This window comes from Odocoileus virginianus, chromosome 23 (assembly GCF_023699985.2).
Source record: "Odocoileus virginianus isolate 20LAN1187 ecotype Illinois chromosome 23, Ovbor_1.2, whole genome shotgun sequence".
Taxonomy (NCBI): Eukaryota; Metazoa; Chordata; class Mammalia; order Artiodactyla; family Cervidae; genus Odocoileus; species Odocoileus virginianus.
In genome coordinates, this window is record NC_069696.1 from 1,368,061 (window position 1) to 1,381,281 (window position 13,221).

At 49.2% G+C, this 13,221-nt stretch overlaps 1 protein-coding gene across 3 annotated transcripts in view; it reads left to right on the top strand.

Annotated features, from left to right (window-relative positions):
- The window catches only part of VWF (von Willebrand factor), a 126,192-nt gene that overhangs the window by 90,907 nt on the left and 22,064 nt on the right, over positions 1-13,221 (top strand). For all 3 annotated transcript variants that reach the window (XM_070453136.1, XM_070453135.1, XM_070453137.1), the window contains 5 exons: positions 706-898; positions 1,085-1,426; positions 4,490-4,689; positions 12,072-12,174; positions 12,533-12,607. In XM_070453136.1, the coding sequence (XP_070309237.1) occupies positions 706-898; positions 1,085-1,426; positions 4,490-4,689; positions 12,072-12,174; positions 12,533-12,607 (913 nt within the window). The remainder of the gene's footprint in view (positions 1-705; positions 899-1,084; positions 1,427-4,489; positions 4,690-12,071; positions 12,175-12,532; positions 12,608-13,221) is intronic.

Below are 13,221 nucleotides of genomic sequence, written 5' to 3' on the forward strand. Positions count from 1 at the left end.
ACAAGAGGTTGTATCATGCAACTTTTTTACATGTTTGTTTGGAAATCATACATATTTCATTACGTGAAAGCAACTTAAGGGTTAGACCTTCTCCTCTTGCAAGACTTCTTGAACACTCACAGTGATTGCTGAAAAAAAAAATCACAGCTCGTCATATATTAAATGAGTAGCTCATAGCCAAATGTTTAAAATTCAAAAGGATAAAAAGCGTTCCAAAATTTTTACAGCAAAAATTATAGTCATCATGGGATGTGAGTGTATTTTAACAGGTTCGATGTGATGTACTGTGGGGCCTCCGTAGATCTGGTGACCAAAGTAAAATAAAGGTTAAGGTATTCTTATTAGATGCTCCTGGAGATAGGGAGCCAGTGAGTTGGGAAAATGGCAACTTCCCCAGCCTGTCTTGAGGAGTCAGTCTTCCCTGTTGAGTGCAGATGGACTCAAGGTTTCCCTTAACCCCTGGGCTTTTGGGTTCCAGGTGCATGGCTGGCTGTTCAGTTTTGTAAGAGTCCACTCTCCTGCCAAGCTCTGCAGAGCCCCTTTACCTGAGAAGAGCTGCCTGCCAGTGCCCAAGTTCGTGAATAACTTGGAGTTGAGTGGGATGAATGTGTAGGGACTGTCTTGAACTGTGAAAAGACACTACGAGTGATATCCTAGGATTCCTTGTTGCCATGACTACTGATAGGGCCTTTCTCCTTTGGACAGGTGATGGTGAATGGGAGACTGGTCTCTGTCCCTTACCTGGGTGGGGACGTGGAGGTCAGAGTCTATGGTACCATCATGTTCGAGGTCAGATTCAAGCTTCTGGGCCACATCCTTGCCTTCACCCCACAAAACAATGAGTTCCAGCTGCAACTGAGCCCCAAGATCGCTGCCTCAAAGACGTACGGTCTCTGTGGTAAGACTGTCGTCTGCCTCTTCCCTGGGATGTACGCCCTCCTTGCTCTAATCTCAGGGCCCCTGGCTACTGCCATTTTTGGGTCCAGTAGTGGTCTCAGATGCTGGCAGGGGTGGAGAATGACCAAGCTTCCAGCATCAGGAGCTGGCTTTGGGCTCCCAACCATGCCTCTCCTGGTTTCTCTAGGGTTCTGTGATGAGAACGGGGCCAATGACTTCATGCTGAGGGATGGCACGGTCACCGCGGACTGGAAGACACTGGTCCAGGAGTGGACAGTGCAGCAGCCAGGGCAGACGTGCCCGCTGGGCCCCGAGGAGCCATGCCCCATCTCCCAGGGCTCCCGCTGCCAGGTCCTCCTCTCTGAGCTATTTGCCGAGTGCCACAAGGTCCTTGCTCCGGCCACATTTCACGCCATGTGCCTGCAGGACAGTTGCCACCAGGAGCAAGTGTGTGAAGCCATTGCCTCTTATGCCCACCTCTGCCGGACCAAGGGGGTGTGTGTCGACTGGAGGACCCCCAATTTCTGTGGTGAGTCTCCACAATCTCCCCCAAATGCTGTGAAGAATGATGAATGGGGAGCCTGCTCAGCCTCTCTGAAACCTCTTTATTTTTTTAATCTGGGCCATGGAGATCAAAATCTCTGCCTTTCCTGTTCCCTAGGATTCCATTCAGGGTCTAGTAAGATGGTAGACATACAGGTAATTTGAACATAGGATTTCTATGTAATGAGTTTCTAGGTAAATGAAAGCATGGTCCTTTCTATCAGTATTTCTGCAGTTCCTGCACATGTGACTTTAATGTATTAGACACATTGGATGGCATCACCGACCCAATGGACATGAGTTTGAGCAAACTCCGGGAGAGAGTGAAGGACAGGGAAGCCTGACATGCTGCAGTCCATGGGGTCACAAAGAGTCGGACACAACTTAACGACTGAACAACAATAAGACACATCTAGGCGCCAGCAAAGTACAGAATAAGCAGTCAGCTTGAACTTGGACTTGCACCAGGCTTTAGCAAAGGCTCCCAGAGCAAGCCACACCTGAGCAGGGTTTAGAAGTGTGAGTGGAATTTTACCATTCAAATACCAAGAAGCTTCTTCATTAGAGATACCATGGGATTGCTAGTGTGGATACTTCTGCATGGGCAGCTTCCTTACTTGGATTTGGCACATGTTTATTATTTAACAAGTCGGGGATACCAAAGTGAGTCAGATATGGCTCCTGCCCTCAGGGGGTGCTAGACTGATAACACTGAACTTCAACATCCTCAGTTTCTAATGTAATCCCTGACTTTTTTTTTTTTTTTGAAGGAAATGAATATGTCCAAGCATCTCAGAGTCTCTGAGTTTATGATTATTATGCTGTCTCAGCTTTAATTGGGGCTGGAGGACTCGGGCATCCTAGCCCCAGCTAGGTGATCTGGGTGATCAGCTATTTCCTTAGTCTTTCTGGACCTCAGCTTCTGCATCTTGAAATGATAGTTGGACTAGATGACTTGAAATGGTTTGGTGTCATTTGCGGGGCTGGGGCTGGGGGTGGGGGGGTGGCGCCGAAGAGCTCCTATACCAAGCCCTCTATGTCTCAGCACAGAAGGAATTCACTGAGAGGCAAAGTGAAAGATAAGTCATTTATTAGAATAGGACACGTGGGACGTTTTACAAGCAAGTGGGCAAGAGGGTGCCCCACCCCCAAGAACTTACTGGGCTCCAGTTTTATAATCAAAGGAGAAGAGGGGAGGCGGGGTGGGGGGGAAGACCTTCCCTGTCTTCTTGAGTAGACGTCCTGCTTCTAGCATCAGCTCCTCCTCCAGGTTGAGCAGGATTTTCTTGTCCCTACCTGGTCAAGCTGGGTCCAAAAGTTGTTTTTTATGTGTGCAGAGAGCATGTCCTAGAGATCATAAACTTACTGAATTCACTGGGTAGGATGTGGGGCTCATGCCACCACTGTTTTATTATTTGGGGACATGTCTCATGTTTCTGTCTCATGGTTTTGTTGCTAAGCAAGCCTGCTTGGTTTTGTGGTTAAGCAAACATGCTTTCTGAGTCATCATTAACTTATAGGGATCTTTGATATTTTCCCCACTTTCGGTCCTCTAGTGGGATTAACTATTTCATCACCTACTTTGTTCCTTCACACTGTCCCTATCAAGCCCCTAGGTGTGTTGGGGCTCTGGTTTTATGAGTCTCTCTGGCTGATACTGCCTCCTTTCAACCTGCCTGCAGATCAAGGGGAAAATGTTAGTTTCTGAGTTACTGATTGCACCTTCTCTATTTATTAATCGTCATGCTGCTACTGCTGCTAAGTCACTTCAGTCGTGTCCAACCCTCTGCGACCCCATCCCTGGGATTCTCCAGGCAAGAACACTGGAGTGGGTTGCCATTTCCTTCTCCAATGCATAAAAGTGAAAAGTGAAAGTGAAGTCAGTCATGTCCGACTCTTCACAACCCCATGGACTACAGCCTACCAGGCCCCTCCGTCCATGGGATTTTCCAGGCAAGAGTACTGGAGTGGGGTGCCATTGCCTTCTCCGATTAATTGTCATACCTCCTGGCAATTTGCTGTGCATTTGGGCTTCCCAGGTGGTGCTAATGATAAAGAGCCTGCCTGCCAATGCAGGAGATGCAAGAGATGTGGGTTGGATCCCTGGGTGGGGAAGATGCCCTGGAGGAGAGCATGGCAACCCACTCCACTATTTTGCCTGGTGAATCCCATGGACAGAGGAGCCTGGCAGGCTATAGTCCATGGGGTTGCAAAGAATCGGACACAACTGAGGCAACTTAGCATGCATGCGCGAGGAAAGTCTTTGGTAGTCTAAATCCTTGGAATCTTCTCTACCACATGCCTTGGCACCCTGAAAATGTGAGGAAGGGGTTGGGTAGGACCGGAGGGGAGAAGTGGGTCACTTTGTAGCTTCTCTTCCAGGGCATCCCTCCATAGCTGTGGATTCTTTTTTTTAAGTTGAAGAGAATTTTAAAAGCATTAAAAATACCTGTATTCAAAAAAGAACTACAGAACTTCCTAAGGATCACAGGTTCACATCATCAGTTGGGGTTAAATTTGGCTGCAGGCGAGGAAGAAGTAAAATTCTCTGTCACACAGCTGACCAGAGGTGGGCGACTTCAGCTCTTTCCGGGTCTCAAAGTGGGTTCTAGTTCTCTGCCCTGTCCTCCCGTGGGTTCGCTTCTTTCCTCGTGCTTTAAGATGGAGCTCTGGCTGTTACACCCAGGTTCCAAGCCGCAGGATGAAGGGAAGGAAGGAGAAGGGCCAGAGGCACAGCTGTCTTTCAAAAAAAGATTCCTAGACGCTGCCTAAGAGTCTACACTTGCTCTAGCAGTTCATTGGTCACAATGTTGTCAGGTGACTACACTTAGTTGCAAAGCATGCTGGGTAGTGTAGTCTTTATTCTGGGTGGTCATGTGCCCCGCTTGAAAGTCTTGTTTCTATGGAAGATGGAGGGAATGAAAATTGGTGGAAACTGGCTAGCTTCCATACCGGCAAACTTGTCGGGTGATCAGCCGCCTTGAATCAGCAGTACCTGCTTCCCTCGGTTGCTGTGGGCCCTGAGAATCACCCCCTTCTCTCTCTGCAGCTGTGTCCTGCCCGCCCTCCCTGGTCTACAACCACTGCGAGAGTGGCTGCCCCCGGCAGTGTGAAGGCAACTCGAGCTCCTGCGCGGACCATCCCTCGGAAGGCTGCTTCTGCCCCCCGCACCAAGTGATGCTGGAAGGCAGCTGTGTCCCCGAGGAGGCCTGTACCCAGTGCGTTAGTGACAATGGCATCCGGCACCAGGTAGGAGCCCCCCACCCCCCACCTCCCAAGGGGGCTGCTTCTCCCTGGCTCAGTGGGGGAGCATTGATCCATGATTGGCCCCTTCCAACCTTGGCAGCAGGGCTTGGCTATTCCAGGTATCCCTGAGGGATGGGGAAGCAGCATGGCATAAAGACTCAGAATCGGACGTACCTTGGTTCAAACCTCAGTCTATCGTGGGTTAGCTGTGTGATCAAACACCAGAGTGTAACAACCCATTATTACTACTAGTACTATTTTTTTAAAAACATTTTTTTATGTCTTTATTGAATTTGTTGCATTACTGTTTGTTTTTTTTGGCCACAAGGCATGTGGTCTCTTAGTTTCTTGACCAGGAATTGAACCTGCACACCTTGCATTGGAAGGCAAAGTCTTTACCATTGGACCACCAGGGAAGTTCCTATTAGCACTATTTTTTCTGATTATATTCACATAAGTAGAATGCTGGGAACCTAGGAGGGGATGGGAAAAGAATATTTTATATAGTGATGTCTACCATTATTAGGGGATTCCCTGATGCCTCAGACGGTAAAGAATCTGCCTCCAATGCAGGACTCCCAGGTTCGATCCCTGGGTCAGTAAGATCCCCTGGAGAAGGGAATGGAATGGCTATCCACTCCAGTATTCTTGCCTGGAGAATTCCATAACCAGAGGAGCCTGGCGGTCTGTAGTCCATGGGGTCACAAACAGTTGGACATGACTTAACACTTTTTCACTTTTCACCATTTTTAAGATATATTATGTGCCTTGCATTGTACTAAGCACTCTGTATTCATATTTAAACATTCCAAGGTGTGTTTTGCAGGGAGAGTATTGACAGTTACTGTGGTCAAGAGGGGATGAAAATACACTAGTTAAGCAAGTTAGACAGTTTCTTTATTGCTGGATTCTTTAGAGCTTTTGATGTGCTGATGTCCATTGCAAGGTTTTGCTTCTATTAGACCATGGAATTGTATTGGGTTAGCCAAAAAGTTCGTTCTTGTTTTTCCATAAGGTGTTATGAAAAAACCCTAATGAACTTTCTGGCTAATCCAATGTGTGTGGTGGAGTGTGTGTGTGTGTGTGTGTGTGTGTGTGTGTGTGTGTACAGCATTCCTTGGACTAGGGTCCCACAGAACACACTTCGCTATCTTACATCATCTTATAAATACTCACGAAACCTCTTTGAGAAAATGGAAGTTTAGTGAACTTGGTCCCCTGCCCATGGATGCAGTTTGTAGGTGATGGGTTGGGAGCTGGAGTCAATATCTGAAGCTCTGCCTGACTCCCTAGAGCTTGCTCTGTCCAATATATGAAGTTACCCTTCGGCTAGGTCTCCTTTAAGCTGATTTGCTTGGAAGTCATTGAGTCATCAAGTCATCAGTTCCTTTAGCCCTTTAGGAGTCATTATATTTTGAAAGGTGATTTATTTACCAAACTCTATTTACCAACACCTTGGCCTCAGATGGCAGTCACTTCTCTCCAGAGTTACCCATGTGTATATTGTAGTCCCCGGGGCAGAGTGTGTCTGTGGCCATGGGTATGGGACTGCCCTTCATTCTGGCAGCAATACCATGGAGCGTGCTAGAGGGGAGCTCATTTGGCTTCTAGAGAAGGAGGATGTGTTCTATCACTGTGAGCTACACTCAAGGCCTAAACTCTCCATCATCACCAGGGAAGACCTTCATCACTAAGGGAACCTGGCTGATGACTTAACTGTATTTAGTTTCACTTGATTTTCCCCCAAAACTCCATAGGGTAATTATTACACATCTCATTGAATGGATGACGGAACTGTGGCTCAGATGGCAAGTGGTGATTTAAAAAAACCCTATTCACTACACCAGGTCAACCCTTAATGTCCTAGGCTTGCCACAGATCTCACTGGAACTGTGAGCTAAACTCTGAGCTGACTGGGTGTCCATGTAAGCGTGTTTGCATTAGGCTATTACTTGGATGGTTCCATTGACTGTTTTGTTGTTGGGTTTTATCCTAGTTGAACCATTTTGTAGTTGATAAACAAGAGTGTAGTTGGTAAACCAAGAGGGAAGCCCAGCCACTCTCTACTGCCATATTTCAACTTGCTAAATTAAGTAACTGTCTGTACCATAAGCGAAAGTATTCATTGCTCAGTCGTGTCCAACTCTTTGTGATCCCATGGATGGTAGCCCACCAGGCTCCTCTGTCCATGGAGTTCTCCAGGCAATACTGGAGTGGGTTGTCATTCTCTTCTCCAGGGGATCTTCCCGGATATTCCCCCAGAGTTGACAAAACCTTACATTGCTCTCCCTGACTTGCGTGGTCCTAGGCTCCTACTGGGCACAGACGACGTGTACCATTGCCAGAGGGAGCTGACACCCAGTGGTCATTTCAGGCTGGCTTTGCTGTTGGTGGCAGATATTCTCGGAGGGAGGTAGAAATGATCTCTACTCCCTTCTTGGCATCCTGGGATTGGAAGGAATGTCAACTTTGTTTTTCTGGCTCCATGAGTCAGATGTCTGTAGGATCCTGAAAGCAGGAGGCTTGTGAATTTTATCTTAGGGTCCGCAGCTCCTTCCCTACTCCTTCTCTCTGAGCCTATTTCCCCTTTTCACTGCTCCCGACCCTTCAGTCCAGCACATTGGAATATGTATCCAAGTCATATGAAGAGGGAGTTCAAACAGTGTGGCACTTTGATGTAGGAACAGTCTTATGTTTTAAAACCAAGCAACATAAAATCAGTTAATAAAACACTATGGAGGGAACACAGCCAGTGTTAGTTATTTCAGAAAATATAGTTTAAACGGATAAAAAAAATTATCCAGCCACCTGCAATGTCATTACTTTCATAGCAGAGAAAGAATAAAAATCTAATATGAAGAACATTCCCATTAAACGAATTTTCTTTAAACTGAAAACTAAAGCCTAGAAAACTTTTCTTTGGGGAAATAATTCAGGGTAGAAATCCCTCGTGCTAACGTCGGAAGGGCAAAATATTTACCAGTTTCCATAGCTCTTGTTCATGTTACAAATGCACTCTGCCTTTATAGCGGCCCCGGAGGAATCCTGTGGACAGAGGAGCCTGGAGGGCTATAGTCCGTGGGGTCGCAAAGACTCGGACATGACTGAGCACAGACACACAGACACACAGACTGACGCACACACACACTGGAGGAATCCAGAGCCCCCGTAAGTGGGCTGTCCTCCCAACAGTTTTGGGGTCCCCCCCACCCCACTGTGCTGGGCAAGCACTGCTCTAGCCCCTCTAGGACTGCCTCCATCATCTTGTCTGTCTGCCCTGAGCCCGGTTCCCTGCCAGATCTCTGGTGTTAGTTCATTTGCACCTTTCCTCAAATCCTGGCCAGGGTGGACAGTGCTTGTGACTTGCTGAGTCCCTGGGTTCTGAAGACTTCCGTTTCCCCTTCCATTTCTCTGCAGGCCGTTCTTCTGTCATCTTTGTTTAATCTTTAACTCCAGCCATCTGGCTGACCTGTTCTGTCCAGGTAACAGTCCTATACCCGCTCTGGGACCTGGGGACTGAGATAGGGCTGCCGGCTACTGAGTCATGTCCTGATGCAGGAGTGCCCTCTCCTGGCCGCTTGGCTGCATAACCCTCCAGTTGTGTGGCCCCAGGGCCTTTTCGAAGCTTAGCCTTTGAGGCCTAAAAGGGCTTTTTCAGGAGCCGTAGATTCTCTGGCCTGAGGAGCTTCCTGGGACAATGGAAATCCCTGGAAAAGCAGTTTAACACCGATTTTGGTCATCTATTGTGATGTTGCCCAGGAGAGTTGGAAAGTTGTATTACTCATTCTTAAATTTTAGCTGTCTGGAGTTCATTTTTAAAAAGAGAGAAAAAAACTAATACGTAAATATCTATCTCCTTTCTTTTATTTTTAATTAATTTTTATTGGAGTATAGTTGTTTCTTTCGTGGGCTTCCCTGGTGGCTCAGTGGTAAAGAATCCGCCTGCCTATGCAGGAGACTCAGGGTTCTCTCCCTGGGTCGGGAAGATCCCCTGGAGAAGGGAATGGCTACCCACTCCAGTATTCTTGCCTGGGAAATCCCACGGAAAGAGGAACCTGGTGGGCTACAGTCCACTGGGTCACAAAGAGTCAGACACGACTTAGCGACTAAACTAAAAAGTTGCTTTACGATATTCTGTGTTAGTTTCTACTGTGGGCTTCCTGGTGGCTCAAACGGTAAAGAATTCACCTGGATTGTGGGAGACCTGGATTCGATCCTTTGGAATGGGAAGATCCCTTGGAGGAGGGCATGGCAACCCTCTCCAGTCTTCTTGCCTGGAGAATCCCCATGGACAGAGGAGCCTGGTGGTTTATAGTCCACGGGGTCGCAAAGAGTTGGACACAACTGAGCAACTAAGCCCAGCATAGCACATTTTCTCCTATACAGCAAAGTGAATCAGCTGTACATGCACATATAAAACCCCCTGTTTTTTGGATTTCCTTCCCATTTAGGTCACCACAGAGCATTAAGTAGGGTTCCCTGTGCTATACAGTAGTTCTCACTGGATATCTATTTTATATATAGTAGTGTATATAGGTCAATCCCAGTCTCCCAATTCATCCCTCCCCCTTTTCCCCTTTGGTGTCCACACATTTCTTCTCTACATCTGTGTCTGCATCTCTGTTTTGCAAATAAGATCATCTCTCTATATAATTTCCTTTCTTATCACTTTTGTTGCGTAAATGTCTAAATATCCCTCAGTTTACGGTTTTCTTGGCATCACCATCAGTGTAAAAGAGCAGGAAGAGCCTGGACAGAGAGACGCCCAGGGAGACGTGAGTCCCCCTCCCCGCCCCCCACTCTGCCTAGCCTCCCGTATCCTCTGTCCTATGTCCTGGGCCTCTGAGGTCAGCGCCCTCTGACCCTCCCCAGGTTTTCACAGCCCCAGGAGGAGCTGGAACTTGGCCACTGCAGCCTCTGTGCTGCCTCCTGGTCCTCGTCCTGCCCTCTGCGCCTGCTCGCCAGCACCACGCTGGTCTCTGTTGAACTTTGAGGCTGCTTCCCTTTGAGGTGGGACCTGCTCACAAAGCCTCAGGGCTGCACCTTGTCCTCCAAGTTAAGCAGAGTCTCCCACAGTGGACAGACCCCCGGGAGGTGAGACCTCTCTGGAGCCCCCAATCCTAGTAAACTTTTTTCTGCACTCCTGGGGCTCTTGGATTTTTTATTTTAAAAATCAGCTCTATTGAGAGTTCCCAGACAGTTAGCAGCACCAAAGGTAAACACACAGTGTGATGAGTTTTGACAAGTGCCTGCACCTGTAAAGCCGTCATCATAATCAAAATAATGACATTCCCATCACCTCCAAAAGTTTCCTGAGCCTCCTTTTTAATACCCCATACCCCTCACCTCTCATCCCCAGGAAACCGCTGGACTGGTCTGCTTTCTGTCACTGTAGATTCGTTGATATTTTCTGGAATTTTATATAAATGGACTCATGCAATATTTACTCCCCTTTTGCCTGGCTTCTTTCACTCAGCATAATATTCTTGAGATCCATCCATGCTGCTGTGTGTTCCATTGTTTGTTTTTATGGCTGAGTAGGATTCTGTGATGTGAATGCATCACAACTGAGAGATCTCATTCAACTTTTCATGGGTGAATCCTATCTCCTTGGCTTGACTGTCAGTCATTTGAGGGCTGGGACAGAATATCTAATGCTCATCACTCCCCCAGCCCTGCAGCGGGCCGGCTGAGCTTGGAGGTTGTGGTCTGGAGAGAGAGCACGTGGTGTCCAGGGCTAGGATGCTGAGTTCACCTGGTCAAGCTCCTGGTCTGTGCCTCAGTGTCACCCCTGGTCAGTGTAGACGATGGTCATCCTCACCTCTGTCAGTGTAGACTATGGTCATCCTCACCGGACAAGGTTGTCAGAAGGCACATTCAGTGAGTCAGTGTGGAACCTTTGGGGAATTATCTTGAACAAGTTTCATGTTACTTGTTCCTGGGAAAGGGCCTTCACCATTGGCTCAGCAGTAAAGAATCTATCTGCAATATGGGTGATATAAGAGATGCAGATTCGATCCCTGGGTCGGGAAGATCCCCTGGAAGAGGAAATGGCAACCCACCCCAGTATTCCTGCCTGAAAAATCCCATAGATAGAGGAGCCTGGCAAGCTATAGTCCAAAGGGTCGCAAAGAATTGGACACAACTGAGCGACTGAGCATGCACGCACATTATTGGGAGGCAGCTGAGCACAGGGTTGAAAAGTGGATTCTGGGTCCAGATCCCAGCTCCATGCTGTGACAATGTGACCCGGGCAGGTGCCTCTGCTGTCTCCTTGGACGAGTGGGGACGACAGTAAGGATGTCCCGGCCGTGGGGCTTCGGTGAGGATTAAATGAGGATTAAGTGAGTAGTTTACATAAAGCCCTAAACTGTGCCACGTGGCACTGGCCCCGCAGATGTGGGCTCTTACATGTGTGCAGTGAGCAGACGGCGTCCAGGGAGGCCTCTGAGGTTTAATCCCGCAGGAGGAAGGCAGCCGGGGCGGGGGTCACCTGGGGCTCTCCCGTGTCCTTCCTCTCAGTGGCTGACACTGATCGAGGACCTTGGAAGCGGATGGGACAAGTAAGACCTTCCTGACCTGGGAACTTCTTAGCGGCCTTTTAGCTGCTGGATAAGAATGAATTTTATTCAGGGGCGATTTCACTGGAATTTTCGTGCATGGCTGAGTCTGCAGGGAGCCATTCCTGGCTCTGTGGTCTGTGCTGTTCACAGCCCCCTACTCCTTGCACAGGCCTGGGAGGCAGGCTGGGGGGGTCTTCACCTTGCAGGGAAGGAAGCCAGGTATTGCTACTCAGGGGTGAAGCATATGTAGAAGTGGGGGATCCCCTAAATCAAAACCCTTGTGCAGTGTGGGTACCTCCTGCCCTAAGGTCACTGCATTAGTCCCTAGGTGACCCCTCATCTGGAAACTGCAGCCTGGTCTCCAAAGTCACTCCCAGACCCAAACACGTGGCAATTCTGAGTTTTGCTGTTCCCACTTCCATTCTTCCTGCCGCATAGTCTGAAGCCTGTTCCAGAAACAAAGGGAACCTGTCTCAGGCTACAGCCCAGCTTCTTCTCTGGCTTGGGACGTGGCTGGTGGGGGGTGGTGGTGACACCAGAGTCCCTGTTTTCTTGCCTTGCTTCATTTTAGCATCACCATCAGAAGGGTTGCAGTGAAAGCTCCATGTTTCCTGACACCTGTGGTTTGCCCTTCCCCAGGGTGTGCAAAGTGATGTGGGTGGCCCCATGCCTCCTTCTCAGGACCCCCTGGCATCTGTCAGTCCGCCTGGTTCATCTGCATGGCTCTAACCCTGGGGCCCCACCTGGGGAGACAGAACCAGGGGTGGAGACGCCCGACTTCCACAAACTCCTTGACTCTCTCTGAACCTCGTTCTCCCTCAGCTCCTGGAAACATGGGTCCCAGACCATCAGCCCTGCCAGATCTGCACGTGCCTTAGCGGCCGGAGGGTCAACTGCACGACACAGCCCTGCCCCTCGGCTGGAGGTGAGGTCCCCCTCAACCCCCCACCCCTGCCCACACCGTCTCTAGAGCCGGGGGGGCCAGATCCATACACGGATTACCTGTGCCAGCCCCCCTCCTTACCTCTTGGGGGTGGGGTCCCCTCTCTGCACATGGGTAGAGCTCTCGTGTTGGAGGGCCAGGGAGGCCTCTCCTGCTGTCTCCACCTTGATTCTCAGCCCTGGTGTCCTGAGGGCGCATCTGAGCGGGGTGGCAGGACGTGCTGGAGAGACTCATTTGTTGGCCGGCTGGTTGCCATGGTGCAGAGTCTGCGGGGGGCGGGGTGTGTGCTGGCGGCTACCATTGTCTCTTCTTCTGACCCCTGTGGCCTCTTGTCCCCCAGTGCCCACGTGTGGCCCATGTGAGGTGGCCCGGCTCCGGCAGAGCACGCAGCAGTGCTGTCCCGAGTACGAGTGTGGTACGTGTCACCCCGCAGCCTTTCTCCAGGTCCAACCGCAGCCCAGCCCGGGAGGGCGAGGTGGTGGTGCTGAAGGGGACAGTGGGAGGGGCCGGGGGTGGATTTTCTAAAACCTGGAAAGAGTAGCTTCTGGAAAAGAGGATTTGCTTCCTAGAAAGATTCTGCAGTGACTTATCAAATGTAAGGTTTGAGAGCATTAACAAAGAATAGGGTACAGTGCTCACAGAGGTGCTCGCAGCAGCCAAGATATGGGAGCCACCTAAGTGCCCATCAAGAGATGAGTGGATAGGGACTTCCTTGGTGGTCCAGTGGTTAAGACTCCATCCTTCCACTGCAGGGGCCACGGGTTCAATCCTTGGTCAGGGAACTAAAATGCCATGTGCCGTGCGGCCAAAAAAACAGAAAAAAAAAAAAAAAGAAACAGATGAATGCATAAAGATGTGGTACATACACGCAATGGAATACTGCTCAGCCATAAAAAGAATAAAATTTGACACCTGCAGCAACACAGATAGACCTAGAGGGCATGATGCTAAGTGAAGTGAGTCAGACAGAGAAAGACAAATACTGTATGATACCTCTTATATGTGGAGCCTAAAAACTGCAACCAACTA